Source organism: Geotrypetes seraphini, chromosome 2 (assembly GCF_902459505.1).
Source record: "Geotrypetes seraphini chromosome 2, aGeoSer1.1, whole genome shotgun sequence".
Classification (NCBI taxonomy): Eukaryota; Metazoa; Chordata; class Amphibia; order Gymnophiona; family Dermophiidae; genus Geotrypetes; species Geotrypetes seraphini.
Genome location: NC_047085.1, coordinates 408,310,490 through 408,331,178, shown reverse-complemented (window position 1 = coordinate 408,331,178; position 20,689 = coordinate 408,310,490). Strand labels below are relative to the sequence as shown.

The window sequence follows — 20,689 nt, the reverse complement described above, 5'->3', positions numbered from 1 at the left end:
ACTAAGCCCAGACTTTGCTATGACTTAGTAAAAGGGCCCTATGTGAAGTATTTTACTTACAATGTGTAGAATCCTCTAAACATGTCTTTCAAATATTTCCTTCTAAGTTTAAAATTGGATGTTTATTATTATTTTGACTTTCAGAAAAATAACCCCCCCCCCCCCTTTTACAAAACCATAGCACAGTTTTTAATACTGGCCATGGTGGAAACAGCTCCAACACTAATAGGAATTCTATGAGTGTCAGAGGGGAAAATATCTCCACATTCCAATTTTTTTTTTTTTTTTTATTTCCAAGATTGAAAAGTTAACTAAATCCTCTGCTTGTTTTATTTTTGTTTTGTTTTACTTAAACTTTTATGCAAAGTAAAGGACACAGTGTGAATAAAAACCCACACATGCACACACTATTATAAACCCAGCAGATGGAACAATGGCACAGGAAGCTCTCACTACAGACTGTAATGAACATTAGTGGTCAGGAAATTCCTAGTAATTTAAAGAAACTGAAGACAAAAGAATTCATTTGAGGCTTTTACTGCTTTGAAGTGGTTTTCTCACATTTTTGCGGTGATTAAACTCAATAATTTTAGATTCAAGGATGTGTTGTTGTTTTTTTTACCATAGCAGTTCTTTCCGTCTTTTTTCAGCCCTGCTGGACATGGGCCACAGTAAAAGGAACCAAAAGTATTGATGCAAAATTCTTTGGAGAAACAAGGACTATTCCCACATTCATCAATATCTTCCTGGCAATGACTCCCTAAATTGAAATGAAGACTTTTAGCTATCAATGTTTAAAATTCTGCAATACTATATACTGCAAAAGATATATCTGTTTTCAAGGGATTAATATGCAGTAACTTGTAGAATTTCCCACATTACTACACCACCAGTGTTATTACAGTAACATGATGCTATGGGCAGTTTGGGATATGCATAGAACATGAAATGTGCATTTCATTTGTAAAACTTATTTTATCATTGCTGATCGTGCGTTAATCACACAATGGCGGCGGGTACAGAATTGTAATAGTAGGTGCCGTAAATGTAGGCCAGGCTTTTCCTGGCCTACATTTCTGGTGCTTACCTATGATGTGAATCATGCCTACGGAAATCTTTAGGCGGCCGAATGCCACTTTTGACATTAGCCATGTCCACAGTGGCGTTCAGCTACCTAAAGCACCTCCATAAGCGTGATTCCTGCGCTGATATTTTAGGGCAGCAATACATGCCTTAAAACTCAGTTAAAAATGTTGTCTGAACGGCATGTATAACTGAGTTTGGGTGCCAGTTTGAGAATCCGGGCCTTAGGGCTTCATTCTTTAAACAGCGCCCAAATTGGTAAGCACCTAGGGAAATGGCTCCTACCACATGCCAGTCAAAGTTAGACATCATTTGCAGAATTGCACCGGGCAGTGCCTAACTTGAGTTAGGAAATGGTAGGCATCAGAACCTTAGGGCTCCTTTTACTAAGGTGCGTTAGGGCATTAACGTGCGGAATAGCATGCGCTGAATTGCCGCACATGCTAGACCTTAATGCCACCATTGAGCTGGCGTTAGTTCTAGCCGCGTAATATCCTGCGTGCGCTAAAAACGCTAGCGCACCTTAGTAAAAGGAGCCCTTAGGCGCCGGTATATTATGCCAGGGCTTTCTTGGCCTAAAATACCGGCACCTAACTCCTTCTACACCCAGACTCTGTCCTTAACCATACCTATTTTTCAGGTAGGTACCTCAATATAGGTACCTACATTGTGCTTAACAAGTTAGGCACCTACCTGAAAAGTAATTAAAAAAAAAAAAAATTTTAATGGCGCTGTTCAAAATAAAAAACAATATCCAACCTGTCTGCAAGCACATTGCGCTGTTGGATAGTTGAATTTCCGCAGCCTATAAGGCTTTACTTGGGTTGTCAGATTCTCTGAGTTTTTGCATATGCAAATTTCGGACCCCTGACGAAGGAGTGTTTTCTGAAACATGAACCATGTCGGGTCCTGTGGACTCACACTAGAGAACCAGTTTTTTAAATATTTTTTTTATTTACTTTTAATCATTTTTGAATGCTACATTGTATTGTATTTAATAAAGATTAGTTTTTACACCTTGCACATCGCATCTGCAGTTTATCTTTTCTTTTGGCTGTTCAATTAACAGTACCAATTGAACCAATTAAAAAATTAAAAAATTAAGGTCCCCTTTTATCAAGCTATATTAGGTTTTTTTTTCCTTGTGGGTCTCTGCGGTAAAAGCTTTGATGCTCATAAGAATTCTATGAGCATCGGAACTTTGACCGCAATGGCCTGTGATAAAAAAAAACCTAACACAGCTTTATAAAATAGGGGGTAAGTTAGGCACCAAGATTGACTAGGCATGATGATCTGAAAGCATCTTTTTAGGCCCATATTCTAGAAATGACACCTTGTTAGGTGCTGGTAGGTGCCTTACAGGCACCTCCCAGCACCTCCCCCCCTTTTATGAAGCCATGTAAGTCATTTTTACTGCCGACTGTGGCAGTAAAAGCTTCAATGCTTATAAAATTGCTATGAGCGTTGGAGCTAATACCACTGCAGCCACTGATAAAAAAGCCAAATGCGGCTTCATAAAAGGGGGCCTTAATTGGTAAAAGCCATTTAAAACAATTTAAAAATCATTTAAAAATGGTAGGCACCTACCAATGCCTAGAAAAATGGCACCTTCATTGCATCTACAGAGGTGCCTTAGAACGCCTAAGGTCAAAGTAGACATGGTTAACACTGAAAAAGACCTTGTGATTTCTAAGGTGCCTCTGTAGGCAAAACTCTCATCAAAGGTAGGCTCTGGAAATGTAGGCCTTTAAAACCCTGGCCTATATTTCTGGCGCCTACCTTTGACAAAAGCCACGATTCTGTAAATGGCATCATTGTATGATTCCAAATAAAAGTCTGATCCCTTTTAGAATCAGACTGCCAGAATGCTGCTTAATACCATTTTTAGATCCTCAGATGCACCACTCCGCATTTAAACAATTTCATAACGCTAAGCTTTATGTGCTAAAATCTTCACTGGATCAGTTTAAATATTCACCCTTATAGGCATATCATTAAATTTATATACAGTTAAACTTCGGTTTACGAGTGCACCAGTTTGCGAGTGTTTTGCAAGACGAGCAAAACATTCACAAAATCGGTGCATCGGAAACCAAGATTGACTTGATTTACGAGCGCCACCCCCCACGATCCGGCATCCCCCCAGCGATCCGGCATCCCCCACACTCGCGTCGTCCCGCCCCCTCTGCGATCCTACATCCCCCCGCGAGCATCAAAATAACATTCATTACCTCAATTTGGCACCGGCACCAGCACCAACACACAGGATATGCCAGTGTTGATGCCCGAAGATCCTCCTTCTTGCCTGTGCTGTGCTGGACTGGGCCTTGAGCATTTGCGCATGCTCAAGGCCTTCTGGTCTCGCTCTCTCCAAGATTCTGAGAATCTGAGAATCTCGGAGAGCGAGCTGGTGCCGGTGACAAATTGGGGTAAGGGATGTTATTTTGGTGTTCGGGAGGGGGGATGCGAGCGGGTGGGAGGATTCCGGTTAGCAGGGGGGATGCCGGATCACAGTGGGGGGGGGGGATATGGAGCAGCGCCGGTGGCCTCGGGGGGGGGGGGGAGAGGGGGGAATGGAGTAGCTGGTATACTCGGGGAGGGGTGGTGGAAGGAGGAGGTGGAACAAATCAAAGCGAGTTTCCCTTACTTCCTATGGGGAAACTCGCTTTGATATACGAGCAATTTGGTTTACGAGCATACTTCTGGAACAAATTATGCTCGTAAACCAAGGTTCCACTGTATATATATATTTCATTGTGCTCATTATATTTCTATTGCGAGTACTTAGCTTTTTCCTGTGGTCAAGATACAAGGAGTATCACTAATAGGGACCCAGTCTTGATAAAGTGTATCCAAAGAAACATGTTGGCATAATCAATCCCTAGCTGTGATCACAGGAAAGAGTATTAGCAATAGAAATATAATGAACATAATAAATATATATATATATACATTTAATGATATACCTATAAGGGTGAATATTTAAACTGATCCGGTGGAGATTTAGCACATAAAGCTTAGCGTTATGAAATTGTTTGAACGCGGAGTGATGCATCTGAGGATCTGAAAATAGTATTAAGCAGCATTCTGACAGTCCAATCCTAAAAGGGATCAGACTTATATTTGGATACATTGCAGTGCTCATTGAGTAAGGTTTGAAGATAGTGCTGTGGAATTGACCATTGTATGATTGACATGTGATCAGCGTCCGCTTTTTAGCTGGATGCCGATAACAGCACTGTTTACAGAATCCAGCTCTTGATGTATTAACTCGTACCGTACTGCTTTTGCATTATTTTACAATTAGCGTGCGCTAATTCACACATTGGGGTATTATGGCCCTGATTCTATAAAAGGTGCCTATTGGTAGGCAGTCTTGTGGTACTTCTGCTAGAAGCCAGCCTTCCATATGCTTAGCTGCTAGCTCCTTTCAGATTTCACTCTCGGAACACCCGTCCCCAGCCCTCATTGCAAATGGCGGTTACTGCTGATATTCAGTTACATTGCCCGGTTAAATGCCACTGAATATCCTCAACCAGCCCAAGAGCCTCTCCCACCAACTTAAATCATTTTGAATATCAGTTGGTTACTTTATGTATATAAGCTTTTTGCTTAGTCAAATTCTTGTTTTGGTTATTGGATTTATACAAACTCATTTGGGATCATTATTGTGCAAGCATTCAAATAATAAAACTAAAGCAGCAGATGTCTCTGCATTACTTTTACTTTAGTAAATCAAGGAACATATATTCTAGTTATCCTGATTTAGTTGAGTTGCAATAAGCTTTTGAACTTCTTTTCTGTAAATGCCCAGGGTCTTATAAATGATCCATGACATGTTTGTTTCATGTTATAAGAAAAATACTTTGGGCTCCTTTTACTAAGCTGCAATAGCGGTTTTAGCACCCGCAGAATTGCCGTGCGCACTAGACGCTAACGCCAACATTGAGTTGGCATTAGTTCTTGGCGCATAGCGCGGGGGGCAGCGTGCGCTAAAAACACTAGCGCAGCTTAGCAAAAGGAGCCCTTGGTTTTGCTATATGTAATCCCCCCCTTCTGAATTTGTTTAATATTCTGAATGTCTAGTAGCATTTAATAAGAAAAGACCCTGAATATGAAGTAGCACCTTCTGATCACTTAGCAATTACAAGAATGCTAAAATATTAAATAAAGATGAATTCATAGATACCTTTCAGCCCAGAGGTGCATTCACAGTGGTAGCTATTTACCGCATCCAGACACCTGCCAAGGCCACACGGGTTAGATTTACAGTCATCGATATTCTTTTGGCAGCGGTCACCTTCATATCCAGAAGGACAAATACACAGGTACTCCCCTTTGCCAGGTGGGACATTAATATTTGTCACACATGACCCGCCATTCAAGCAGCTGCAAGCTTTTATGCTAATCTGCAAACACAAATACCAAAAAATTTTTTTTCTTATATTCACTAAACTTTGCAGTCCTAAATATTTGAACTTTAGAAATGATGTTCTCTCTGTATTTGCTTGGATTGCAATACAGTGCTTTCCACATAAAAGTAATCAAATATATGTTAGATAGTTTGGTGCCTCACTGTTAGTAACTGGGTGTGCACAAAATTCCTGTCTTGCAATTTGGTACTGTATTTCTTGCAAGCAAATTTTGCATAGCTGATAAGCATGGTATATCATGGGTCAATAAACAAATGCCGTGGTCCACTCCATCTTGCACTTTTTTTTTTTTAAAGCATATGCCAAATATTCAAAAGAAGTTATGTGTTCACTGACAGCTGATGAATGTTATTGTAGAAACTTTTACAATAATATCATACTGGAAATAAGGAAGATATAGTTTGAATGTTTCAATATTGCAGATTGTTTAATTTTGCATATTTCTTTTATGATGTTTCCATCTGTTTTTATTGAGCAAGATTTCTCTTGTGAAATATGTTAAATTGCAATCAAATACAAATAAAAAAAAAATCAGACTGGAAATTTATTATCTGTATAAGAAGGGCTGTGTTTAGGGCTGGTTAGGGTTATCAGATGTCTAGGAAAATCCAGACATGTTCTCTTTTTAGAGGACATGTTCGGGTACCTGGATGGATTTTCCAAAACCTGCAGTTTGTCCAGGTTTTGGAATGATCCACCATGATTGGAGGGCTTCTGTGCATGTGCAGATGACATCACAAGCATCCACGGATGCTCAGAGGCCCTCCAGACTCAGCGGGAAAGAAGAGATGAAGCTGTTTGGGGGTGGGGCTAGGGGTAGATCAGGGCGGGGTTTGGGGACAGAACAGGGCGGGGCCATGCATCCAGGATTTTTAAAGTTTTAGATATGGTAACCCTAGGACTAGTTGAAGGTGAACCAAAACGTTATCCACATATTCACTATCCAGATAACATGTTTAGCAGAAAAAAGAGCTTAAACTAACCCCCTCTTCTACGAAACTGCGCTAGGGTGTTTTAGCACAGAGAGCCGCACTGAATGGCCTGCGCTGCTCCTGACGCTCATTGAGTTCCTACGAGCGTCGGGAGCAGCACGGGCCATTCAGCACGGCTCTCTTCACTATAAACCGTTAGCACGGTTTCGTAGAAGAGCGGGTAAATGCCAGTAAAGTAACCACTATCTATATCAATAGTGGTACTGAATATAAACAATGTTAACAGCAAGTACAAATAATGGTCCTCTTTTATGAAGCTGTGTATTAGCCTAATGTAGCTTAATAAAAGGGGGGGGAATGTTAATGTGTATTATGTGTTGTTTAAAATGAGCCCTTATTTTATTTTTTATGCTTTAGAAATTTTTAATATTGTAAACCGGCCAGATACCTGTGATGGTCGGTATACCAAATTATAAATAAACTTGAATAAATTTGAACTTGAATATGTGTTAAGAACAGGCTCCTTATATCAAGCAGCAGAAGAGCGTTTTACCACAGGCCAGCAAGGTAAATGTTGCGATGCTCATTCAATTCCTATGAACGTCGGAACATTTACCTCGCCGGCCAGTGGTAAAATACTCTACCTCTGCTTGACAAAAGGAGCCCAATGTTAACATGTGCTGTGAGTAAATGACCACCTAAATATCAAATCCCTCACTTGGTTTGCACTCCAAGGGCTTTCATGTATCAGTGATGCTGAGGGCTATGCCATTTGTACTTAAACAGCCAAAATGGATGACTGAAGAGACTCAAAATTACTCAGAAGAGTGAGAAGTTAAAGCCGGTGAAGAAAGAAACAACCATAACATGTAGCTGAAGTTTTCAACATACCTTAAGATGTAAATAAAATCAGAAATTATTGGAGGAAGGACAAGATCAGTTTTCCTAAAGCTATGAGAGAGAAATAGAAAATTTCAACCTAGGACTGGATGCTCAATCGAACAACACTGAGAAGATCAAGAAAAGGTAGAAGGAATGAATCTTTATACTATCATCAAATACTTATAATTTCTGTAGCATTGCTAAACATACACATTAAACATGGAAGAGAGAGTCCCTGCTTGAGAGCTATCAGAACCACACTTTCTTTGTCCCAGCTATAATGGCATTATCAACAAGTCCCATGATCTCATTAAAGGAGTCTCTCTAGCTCTTCTCTTTTTTACCGAAAATTCTTTGGGCATTCAGTAAAGGAGGAGGGGAACCCCCTTTCATTTGTTGGAGGCTGAACTTATAGGGTTCTTGCTTTTATTACCTCTACTGTTACTTTAGTCACAGCATTGCAGTCATCTGTCACAGAAAATGTAAAGTTCTGTGGATTTAGTGTCAAAACTTTCCATATGAGAAGACCGGCAGGAGACAAACTGGAACCATGTGGACCTGAATCTAGTGTGAAAAGGATGGCAGAGCCTTCTGGATCCGATGCCGTGAACTGATACACAAAATTTTCCCCGAAAAATGTCTGTAGACTGTCTTGCAAGGTTTGAAATACAGGAGGTAGATTTTCTGCAAAAGAAATGTTCCAACATTTCCTTTGTTACATACTTGGTACAACATCAGAACGCAGAGAAAGACATCTCATTGACATCAGTATGACAGCTAATAGTAAAATAAGCTACTGCAAGATTTTTATATTTATGCCCTGAGATTCAGAACATTGTTTCATCCAGATACTGATTTGAATTCTAGAGAACCTGAAGACTACTGCCAGCTTTAGTGAATTGAATTTTTTTAGTTGGGCACAATGGGCTAGATTTCAATAAATAATATCCAAAGTTAGGCACCAGGATGATCCATGCTAAGGTAATACAAGGGGCCGCTGAAAAGTTCACAGTCCAACCAAGAAGAGAATGATGTTGAGCCCTGAAACCTACAAGTTCTTCCACACTTATACAATACAGTGTCTTATATACCACAATTTTCTGCAAGTTTATGGAGTTTACAATAAGATTTAGATCAAGTTTTGGAAGTTACATTTTTAGAGTGAGATGCAGTTGTTAGGAGGAAGGGGTGGAAGATAAGAGAGTGGTTGCAGGAAGAAGAGGTATGTCTTAAGTTTCTTTCTGAAGTCAAGGTATGTAATGGGTTGTCTTAGTTGTATCAGCAATTTGTTCAAAATGAGGGAGCCTTTGTATTCAAAGGTAGCCTTAAACATCTTTTTCCGCCGTGCTGATTGAGATGATGGAAAGAGTAGTTTGAAGCGTTGTGTTACATGAAGTTGAAGGAGTGTGGGGATTTAATATTAGATGTTAGTCCCTCAGAGTTATCTCCATAGATTGCTTTGTGAACCATGCAGGCTATCTTGAACTGGATTCTCTTGTTCATCATTAACCAATGCACTTTTCGTTTCAATGATAAGAAATGAAATGAAAAGAGTGCAATAACTTGTAAGTTTCATGGCTCCACATCATTCTCTTCTTGGCTGAGGTAAGAAGTCTTCAACAGCCCCTTGTATTCTGTAAAGGATGCTCTGTAGGTTGACCAGGTTACCCATTCCAGAAGGGAGACTTTTTGACCAGTCCTAGATTTCTGCCAACCTCATCCTGGTGCATTATGGGACCTGCAGGACTGATTTCAGTGGATAGAATTATGGACTACAAATACTACACTGCTTTAGGATGTCATTTTAAAACCAAGACTGGCCAAAATGTCTCCCTTCTAGAATGGGTCCTGGTCACCCTAGTGCTTTGTGAAGAGCCTCCTTTATAGAATGCTAGTTTAGTGTGTATGCCAGGCCTATATTTGGGCAGAAGCATTTATGCTTGTCAAAGGCTGGTGCAAATGCTGGCACCCAACCGATAGCAGTAATGTGCACAAATGCAGATATTTTAGAACATTATACCTAATTTCTGGGAATGTCCCTGATCCACCTAAGCCACACCTCCTGCTGTTGTCCTCATATTCAAAACATTTGCAACTCCGCGGGGCACTTTTCCCTGATTTCAATCTTCCTCTCAACAATCACTACCCTTGATATGGCAACTCTCCCACCTGTCACTCACATAAGAACATAAGATTTGCCACTGCTGGGTCAGACCAGTGGTCCATCATGCCCAGCAGTCCGCTCACGCGGTGGCCCTTAAGTCAAAGACCAGTGCCCTATTTGAGTCTAGCCTTATTTGTGTATGTTCTGTTCCAGTAGAAACTTATCCAACCTTGTCTTGAATCCTGATTCCTCTTCAATAATGCACGAGAGCATTTCAAAAAGTATCAGCAAATTGAATATTTTGAGATATTTGTATCTCTAATTGAATTATATTATATTTCAACACATATTGCACTAACTTCTTTATTCCATCAGAAAAAAAAAGATTTTGGTTGTGCCTTCAACCAGGAAAGCACGACATCTTTGACCTCTCAAGGGTTCAAATACTTGATAATCAAAAGGAGCAAGTTCAGCGCTGTATGGCGGATGCTGTAAGATCTGAAATCTCAATCTCCGAATGGTGTGAAGAGTTTCAGTGGCTGTGTGAAGGCATGCATTATAATGAAGGAGAAGAATGCCTTTAGACAAAAGTCCTTTGCAACAGCTCCATATTTCTGACTTCAGCAACTCCTCCAACATTGCATTGTATCGGGCACTATTCACTATTTCACCCTTTTCCTGATAGTGCTCCAAAATTGGTCCATTCATATCCCAGAAGAGAGTGAACAGGACCAGTGGCGTAGTAAGAGTGGGAGGCACCTGGGGTGGTGGCATCCACCTCTATACCTCCACTCCTTCCCACCTCCCACTCCACACTCGTGCTCTCCCTCCCCTCCCCTATACCTCTAAATGATCACCAGCATGAGTGGCTTCTGCAGCATGCTCCTCGCGCCAGAGTTGGATTTCCCTCTGATGTTATTTCCTGGCTCCGTAACCTGGAAGTGATTCAGAAGAGAACTGAGCTGACACAAGCAACAGGTAGGAGAAGTTGCTTGCGCTATCGAAGGTCCACAGAGGTACAGGGTGGGGGGGGGAGTGATGGCTTGAGCATGGCGTGGTATGGTAAGGCAGAGAGATGCTGGTGGCCCTACAGACACAGCGTCTGGGATGGTCTGCCCCCCCTGCCTCCCCCCCCTTTATTGCCACTGAACAGAACCTTTCCAGTGGATGATGAGACTTGAACTTTTTCTTGACTGTGTGATGCCATTGTGAAGACTGCCTCTTGCTTTCAGGCACAAAGTGATGTACCCAAGTTTCGTCCCCTGTAATGATACGTGCCAGGAAGCTGTCTCCTTCATCATTATACCAAGACAAAAAGGCTTTGAAAGTCTGCACATGAATCATCTTGTGCTTATCAGTTAGCATCCTAGGCACCGACCATGCATACAACTTGCGATACTTAAGAACCTCCATGACAATGGTATGTGCGGATCCTATATTGGCATCCAATTCCCTGTCAATATATCCAAAACAGGAGAACAAACTGATATTTCCAGGGTAATTTCAACAGAAGTCTCTCGTTCCCAGAATAATATTTAATTTCACATTTTTCATTTTATTAACATTTCAATGCAAAAATAAAAATAAAGCTAATAGTTTAATAATATACTCTGTGACAACGCATAGTGCTCAGAAAATTGCTTCTAACGTAGCTCATATATATGTGTTTTTACAAATATTGGCATCAGCCCGACCCACCTTCTCATCAGTGACGGCCATGCTGGGACTGGAGATTGATGCTTGCCCATTTTTAAATGCATCTACCCACTTGTACCCTCTTCTCTCACCAATGCAGGCATCTCCATACTGTTGCAGCATTCTTCTATGAGGTTTCACACTCTCTGACCACAAAAATCTGATGACTACTCATTGTTCCTCTACTGTGCAAACAAGTAAGGGCACCACCATTTTGTATATTGTGCCTTATTGATTAAGCACGCCATGCCATCTATTCGGCAATGTCAACACTTCCTCTAAGAATGTATCTTCCCTGCGTGGGAGTTTGAAATGGCAGGGATGTTCATTTCTTGAAATACTGTCAATTTGCTGTTACATTTTGAAATGCCATTGTATATACCTAACATATCCAGCTTGTGCCTCCAAATGCCAACCTCAGAGTTTCTGTGCCTATGAACATGACTTTATAGCCTGTCTTTATGCAGGGAGATGGTTTAATCTTGCAACCTCACTGCAAGCCCTCACTTGTTTTTGACATCCATATTTGTAATTTGTAATTTATTAATTTACTGTATATCCCTCTTTATACAAAGTGGGTCACAATAAATAAGAACATAAGAAGCGCCATCTCCGGATCAGACCTTCGGTCCATCAAATCTGGCGATCCGCACACACGGAGGCCCTGCCAGGTGTACACCTGGCGTAATTTTTAGTCACCTATATCCTTCTATGCCTCTCGTAAGGAGATGTGCATCTATTTGCTTTTGAATCCTAGGACGGTCGATTCCGCAATAACCACCTCTGGGAGAGCATTCCAGGTGTCAACTTCCTGATATTTGACCTGAACACTAATACAAAACACTAATACAGACATTACAGGCCTACGAACAGTAAACAAATCAGTGGCCAGCGCTCACATATGCACAAAAAAACTTAGACACCCCCAATACTTCATCTTGCAAAATAAATATTGTTTCAGTAATCACTTACGGCTTAAATAATATGGTTTAAATGGGCCTCATAGCCAATATTCTGAAACTTCTCCCACTCTAGGGCTGCTGTGAGATATCTGGCATGACTAGGGTTACCGGATTTTGCATCTGGTAAAGGAGGATGCGTGGCCCCGCCCTGTTCCACCCTCAGGCCCCGCCCCATTCCACTCCCATCCCCGCCCCGTTCCGCCTCACGAACCCCAGCCTCACACAAGCCTCGTCTCTTCAGGCCAGGTCTGGAATACATCTGCGCATGCGTGATGTGGTGGCATTGCATGCATGCCACCACATGCATGCAACGTCACCACGTCGCATCTGCGCATGCGCAGATGCACACCAGACTCGGCCCCCTATCTTGCCAGCTTTTCAAAACCCGGACAAAGTGTCGGGTTTGGAAAAACCGTCTGGACACCCAGACAGTTCTCTGAAAAGAGGACATGTCCAGGTAAATCTGGACTTCTGGTAATCCTAGACATGACCTTCTGTGTTATTGGTTCTATTTTAACTTTGGAGTTGGCTTTTATAGACACTGACTTCATCATTACCAAAGTAGCAAACAGCTAAAACTATCCATCTGGCTACTATTCTCTGTGCTGCTTTTCTATCCCAAACCTTAAAGGCTGGTTGGAGGATGAGTTAAATTAATTAAATCTTTGACTTTATCTACTTTTTCCAAAGTTTTAATAGTAAATAACATCAATTTTCTGGCACCCAAGCATGAGTTGCAAAGCTTAATGCAACCAAAAATGTGAACTGCAGGATTGTGGGGATCAGGATGATGTCTAGAGGGCTAAACATCTTCGCAGAAATCATCTCTATTTGAACAGATCATTCACTGCACAAAAGGGCAATATGTCTTCTTTTTGCAACATCACTGCAATTATTTTATCAGCTTTTGGACTTCTTGTTATAATACATTGACTTACTTTCAGCTATTGACCAGGTTAATTTTGATATGTCGGGTCTGCACTGTAAACAGGGGCTGGTAGGATTTAGATCCCCTTCACCATAACAGAGTCCATCTATGTTGCAGGTTTTCTCCTTAACAGAAATGTCAAAAGTTATCCTCAAAATACAGAGATTTATTACTCTTATGACAGTTATCAGTATTAGGTTTTTTTTTAGTATACCGCTTATCAAGGTTATCTAAGCGGTTTTACAATCAGGTACTCAAGCATTTTCCCTATCTGTCCGGGTGGGCTCACAATCTATCTAACGTAAGCAAGAAAAGTACATAGAATCACTTTATTGGCTCAGTGATTGGCCCATTCTACAGAAGATTATGCTAACTAACCGGTATAAGGGAGTTTAAGCATGATTGAAAGCCAAGATGATTTCATCTGAATATTTATAATGGCATCATAATTTTTTTTCTAATCATGATACTGTAGTGTTCATTGAAAGTTTTCAGTGTACAGTGCTGAGAAAAAGTTTGTGACAACATATATAATAATGAGAATTACTAGTTCTTACTGAACATACCATTCTTTATTTGGTATCCATCTTCTTTATTACAATGAAAAGGGTATAAATTCTGCTCCCCCCCCCCCTATACAACAGTTTCATAGTAGCTAACCACCATTGGTTGAATCTAACCTGGATTTTCAATGCCAAGCCATGTTCCATCATCAGCATTGAATATTTAGGTCAGTCACAGATCTGGAAGGTTTCTGGGTACAGGCCAATAAGGAGAACCAGCACCCAACATAGCTAAATGTGCAAAGATAGGACTATCCTGTGTGCGGTCCTGTCTGCCCAGTTGGCTATGTAGGCACTAGCAGTGAATATCACCAATAGCTGCATAATGGCCATCTCCTTCTTGACTCCCATCCCTGGACTACCCCAACACTGACTGTATGGTACCATAGTGGTCAGACGGGATATTCAGCTGAATGGTGTTTAAACTCTTTTCAATACCTAGACCACCATTTCTCTGTTATTTGGACACAGTAATGTACAAGCTCATAACAAATAAGACTAATTCAGAATTAATGTATGAAAAAGTAAGTGAAGCTCAAATTTTCTTTTCATAATTCATTGGCTATTAGAACCAGGTACTTAAATAACTGGAGCAGAAGATTTCAACTAGAAAATCCAACAAACTGGTAAAATCATCTATAACGTCAGTAAGAACTTTAGAGTAATATCTACAAATCTTCAGGTCTCTTGCTGTGAAACATGTGAATGTCCATGTGTTAGCCATGAAGGAAAAAATGAATGGGGATAGGATAGACAGGAAGAAGCCATTGCTCTATGAAAAGACATTGTTGCCTGCTTTGGGTTCACCATAGAACATCTGAATAAGTTATAAGAATCCTGAAATACAATTCTTAGGAGAGATGAGTCAAAAATTAAACTTTATGGTCACAATAACAAATATTTTATTAGACAAACACCAAACACTGTCTTTCAAAGTAACAAATATATGCCTTCACTGATGGAACCATGAATTCTGCTTTCAGTCACAAAATGCTAGACCAGAAGGTCAGGCAATCCATCCATGAACTGAAACTAAGCTGAAACTTGACAGCCTTAAACATTCAAGTAAAACTACCACAGAAAGACTAAAGACAAGATTTTGGAAGGCTCACATATTTCACCATAAGTGTGGTAGTTAGAGTAGAGTATGGGCCTAACTCTCCATCTCTATAGTTAACTACACTGCCCACTAGGCCACTCCAGGAACCTGCTTGCTGCTTTTCCATGACTGACCATAACATCTGAAGCTATCATATAGGCAGGTGTATACTGTTTCATTTATAACTTTGGTGTGGGTGGGAGTGGGTTAGTGACCTCTGGCACATGTTCTTTATTAAAACAGGTCTAGCCTCAAACATCCAAATTGTGCTCTGGATGTTTTCTAAAACAGCAGAAAAATGCCCATGCCATAAGCCCACCCACACCATGCCTCTAACATGGCCCCTTGAGGTTTAGACAAACTGCAGATGAACAACATATAAAACCATCTAGAAAATAGGTTTTGAAATAGCGAATTGGAAGAGTTTGGCAAGAAAAAACATCTATCTCTCTTTATATCACGCTTTGGACATTTTTCTCTTTTGAAAATGAGCCTGACAGAGAGAAGAGAAATGAAGACAGAACAAAGAGTATCCAAGTGCTAGTCAGAAATCAGTCCACTCATCAGGATTTGCTGTCCTGGCTCCTTCTGCAGGCTGAAATTGTGACTACCACTCTGAAGCACATGAATACCAGTGTTCCCTCTAAGCTGCGCTGGCGTGCGCTGGCGCACAAAATATTGCCTCGCAGCGCACAATGTCACGTCACAGCGCACGGCGTACGGAGATGGCAGGCCGCGGCGAGAGGAGAATCGGGCGAGTTGGCGCTGGCGCCCGATATTTTTAGCGCACGGGGAAAAAATTTTGCTCACACCACCCGCCCGCTTAGAGGGAGCACTGATGAATACCCATTCTTTAAAGATAATTAATTAATTATGAGATAACATGCATAGAGGTAAATGGTAAACCAAACCTTGGAATTTAGCACAAAACACTGGGTTTTACTAAACCATGGCAGAGCTTCTTAACTGGTCGGTGAGATAAATGCTCCAACACTCATAGGAACTGAATGAGCGTCAGAATATTTACCTTGTCAGCCTGTGGTAAGAAGCTCTTCTGTGGTTTAGTAAAAGGAGCCCAAAGTTAAGTAATGACTGACATTTCTTTTTTATTTTGTAGTGTACAATATCTCTTTACATACAAGATTCATTATAACCATGTAAAGGCATGTTTTTTCATTGAAACACCACACTTAAGTCTATTTTAAACTTATACCTTTAGCATACATAATTCATCAGACTGTGGGTCACAGGTTTGACAAGCTCCATCAAATAATGTCATTGTTTTAGAGTTACTATAAATATAATCATCATTCGAAATCTGTAAATAAGAAATAATTATTAATGAAAACAGGACAACTCAGGACACTAGAAGCTTGATTTTGCAACAGTCATCTAAGTAGGAAAAGGGTCATCCAAGTTAAGATATACAAAATATCCTGAGTATTTTCATAACAAGCACAGGATGTGAAAAAAAAAACACACATGTAGTTTGTAGCATATACAGTAAGGGTCTGATTCTGTATAGGACACCGGTATCGGCAGCTGCCTAAGAAGCGGCCGCCGATTGTATGTCGGTCATACAGCAGTGTCCTATTCAGAATCGGGTCTGTACACTCCTAGACAGATGCCTTAAATATAGGCCAGCATTTTGCAAATCTACATTTAAGGTGTCTGCGTACCGACACTTAAGTCTGTCCAAGGCCCCACCTTGGGCATGTTAAGTATATTTGCATATACAGTGGAACCTTGGTTTACGAGCATAATTCATTCCAGAAGCATGCTCGTAAACCAAAATACTCGTATATCAAAGCGAGTTTTCCCATAGGAAATAATGGAAACTCGCTTTGATACGTTCCCACCCACCCCCGAGGCCTGCGGCGCTGCTCACCCCCCCACTCGCAAAGACCCCCCTCTGCGCGAACCAGTATCCCCTTCCCCCCCTGCGTGAACCAGCACCCCCCCGCCCAAACAACTTAAACTTACCCCCCCATCTGGCACCGGCATGCAGCCCACAGGACGTGCCGGTGCCGCTAGAAGATCTTCCTGCTTCTGCGGGCCTTCTGCGAGCATCTGCGCATGCTCAAGGACTTCTCATTCTCCCTCTCGCCAATGAATATTAGAGGATAACCCTAACCAAGTGATTTAACTGATCAGCTGCTGACTAAATCATTTTAAATATCAGCTCCACTAAGTTTTACAAAACTGGACATCCAAGTGGAGTCAATTAAGAAGCCACGATAGAAAATCTTTTCTTTTTAATTTTAGAAGTGGTTTTAAACACAATTTCTCCCTCAATCACTCCTGCATAGCTCAAGTCCAGGCAAGCAGACAACTGGCACGTGTGCCTCAAAGCAGTGTCAAATATAACCATCTGGATTTTTTAAATGTGTGTATTGCTGTTTTATATTTATAGGTCTATCCAAACCATGACAGGACATGACCCTTTAAAAAATGTGTACCTCTAATCAGTAATTTTTAATTACATATAATTAGAAACTCTCATAGCTCCAACCCTCGCCACACTAAACTCTCTACTCAAAGTGCCCTTACTTCCAATGCCTCCTTCATTTTTTCCCCAGACTATGTCTGAGTTCTATGACAAGGTTCAAGATTCACCTAGAGTTCTCAATCAGGTCACCTACCCCAACAATCCCCTTCTATCTGTCCTTTCTGCCAACCTTCTCACCACCCTCTCTAGCTTTTCCTCGTTTTCTGAAATCATTGAAGAGGAAACTACACATCTCTCCTCCTCCAAACCCACTACCTGCTTCTCTGATCTGATTCTCACCCATCTACTCAACACTATCTCTCTTACTGTCAGTATTTCTATCTGCCAACCAGTCTTATTATTTATTTATTTTTATTGATTTTATGGAAAAATTTCTTTATCACACTGGGGATCCTCCGATTACCATCCGAGCATGTAGATCAACAAGATCAATTAGATCTAAACTAAACTAAACCTTAAGTTTATATAGCGCATCCTCTCCATAATTATGGAGCTCGGCACAGTTTACAAGAGCTTAATATAGGAAGGAACAGCATAATGGGGATGGAGGTTGAGTATAGGGGGGAAGAGAGCATTAGATTGGTGTGGCAGCATTCCTCACCAGTTCCCCTTTCCTTTTGTGTGTGATTTTATATTTCATATTTCTAAATTGGTTTTATAATTACAGTATTTAAAGAAGTATTTCATTCTTGGTTCCTTATTTTATTCAATGAATAACATATATTCTTATATTATGGACTTAGCTTAGTTAGTAACTCTGCTGCACACCAGTTCCCCTCCAACGCGTTTCCTAGTTCTTTAGGGTCGGGGTACTGGAAGTGCTGCAAAATGAAACTTACTATTAGACCAAGCAGTTAACCTACAACCTAAATATCTTAAAATTACTACAGCTGCTTACCAGAATATAAAAGCAACTCACTTACTCCATTATAGTTTAACTTTGCCGGTTTCAATATGGCCACAGTGTTTTTTTACAGCACTAATAAAGACACCCCCTCCATGACATCATCCCGCCCAATCGCCTAACAAAAACCTAGAGAAAAGTTAGTCAGCCTACTCTGAAAGCCCACCGATTCAACTTGTACCATCCAATCATTAGTCTCATTTAGCCCATATGGGGTCATGGTGTTTAATTCAAACATCCAGTGTAGTTCCTTGAGATTTAGCGTTCGCTCTATATTACCTCCCTCCCACCCTATTGTTACAGTGTCAATTATTCTCCATTGTAGATCTCGTATTGTGTGCTTGAATAAAATCCAGTGGTGAACCAGAGGAGCAGTTTCACTGTTGGTGTGTATCCTAGATTTGTGTTCATTTAATCTGATGTTAATGGGGTGTTTAGTGCGTCCTACATATAATTTAGGGCAAGGGCACTGAATAATGTAAATAACAAATGCTGATTTACAATTTGTTTTATTTTTTGCATAATATACTTTACCAGTCTGGGGTTGGGTCCAACTGTCCCCATTTATAGAATTCGGGCACCATTGGCACCCCCCACAGCTGTCATGCCCTTTCAGCTGTTCTTCCCTTGAAGTATATCTCCACCGTAAACTAATTATCTCACCTAAATTCTTGGCTCTTTTATAAGCGAAGATAGGGTTCTCATATACAGGGCCCAACGGAGGGGAACGAACTGGTGCAGCAGCGTTACTGTCCATAATATAAGAATATATGTTATTCATTGAATGAAATAAGGAACCAAGAATGAAATACTTCTTTAAATACTGTTATTATAAAATCAGTTTAGAAATATGAAATATAAAATCACACACCAAAGAAAAATCTTGTTGATCTTGTTGATCTACATGCTCGGGTGGTAATCCCCGGTGTGATTAAGGAATTTTTCTATAAAATCAATAAAAATAAATAAAAAATAAGGTTGGTTGACAGCTTGAAAAAAAAAAAAACAGCGCTAATTAATTTGTTCTAATATATATCCATCAGAGTGCTTAATACAGTAATAGTTTTGAGTCTTCCTATCTGTTACATCCTCAACCTATCATTCTTACTGCAACTGTTCCTGATGTCTTCAAACATGCCATAGTTAAAACAACTCATTTGGCCCTACATGCCCCTCCAACTATCGCCCCCATTTCCCTCCTCCCCTTCTTATCCAAATTACTTGAATGTACTGTTCATTGCCATTGCGTGAATTTCCTTTCATCTCAAGCCATTCTTGACCCATCCAATCAGGCTTTCTACCACTGCATTCCATGAAAACTGCCCTTGCTAAAGTCTCCAATGACCTGTTCCTGGCCAGATCCAAAGGCCTCTACTTTATTCTCATCCTTCTCAATCTATCTGCTGCTTTCAACACTGTTGATCATCATTTACTCCTTGGTACACTGTCCTCACTGGGATTCCAGAACTCTGTTCTCTCCTGATTTTCTTCTTATCTCTCCCATCACACTTTCAGTGTATGCAATGATGGATTCTCCTCTACTGCTATCCCACTATCAGTCAGTGTACCTCACGGTTTTGGGACCTGTCCTTTTCTCCATCTATACCCACTCTCTCGGTGCACTGATCTCCTCCCATGGTTTTCAGTCTCACCTCTATGCTGACAACTTCCAAATCTACCTATCCATACCAGATAGCACTACAGAAATCCAGGCCCAAGTCTCAGCCTGCCTATCTGACATTGCCACCTGGATGTCTCACCACCCTCTAAAACTAAATATGGCTAAGACCGAGCTCTTTATCTTTCCACCAAAATCCACCTCCCTCTCCCCCTCCCCCTTTCCTTCCCTGATTCTTTATTTCTGCAACACCACTCTCATCCTCTCTGTCTTGTCAGAGAGTGTTAGAAAACTGGAAAGCTCTTCCATAGTCTGTTATAGGGGAAAGCACCCTCCAGGGATTCAAGACAAAGTTAGACAAGTTCCTACTGAACCAGAATGTATGCAGGTAGGGCTAGTCTCATAGTAACATAGTAGATGACGGCAGATAAAGACCCGAATGGTCCATCCAGTCTGCCCAACCTGATTCAATTTAAATTTTTTTTTTTTTTTTTTAATTTTTCTTCTTAGCTATTTCTGGGCAAGAATCCAAAGCTTTACCCGGTACTGTGCTTGGGTTCCAACTGCCAAAATCTCTGTTAAGACTTACTCCAGCCCATCTACACCCTCCCAGCCATTGAAGCCCTCCCCTGCCCATCCTCCACCAAACGGCCATACACAGACACAGACCGTGCAAGTCTGCCCAGTAACTGGCCTAGTTCAATATTTAATATTATTTTCTGATTCTAAATCTTCTGTGTTCATCCCATGCTTCTTTGAACTCAGTCACAGTTTTACTCTCCACCACCTCTCTCGGGAGCGCATTCCAGGCATCCACTACCCTCTCCGTAAAGTAGAATTTCCTAACATTGCCCCTGAATCTACCACCCCTCAACCTAAAATTATGTCCTCTGGTTTTACCATTTTCCTTTCTCTGGAAAAGATTTTGTTCTACGTTAATACCCTTCAAGTATTTGAACGTCTGAATCATATCTCCC

General features: G+C 40.9%; 1 protein-coding gene across 1 annotated transcript in view; it reads right to left on the bottom strand.

The window, feature by feature from the left end:
* The window catches only part of VWDE (von Willebrand factor D and EGF domains), a 174,549-nt gene that overhangs the window by 40,104 nt on the left and 113,756 nt on the right, over positions 1-20,689 (bottom strand). Inside the window, 5 exon segments of the mRNA XM_033931003.1 lie at positions 623-760; positions 5,273-5,492; positions 7,764-8,014; positions 13,030-13,144; positions 15,895-15,999. Coding sequence (XP_033786894.1) covers positions 623-760; positions 5,273-5,492; positions 7,764-8,014; positions 13,030-13,144; positions 15,895-15,999 — 829 coding nt within the window.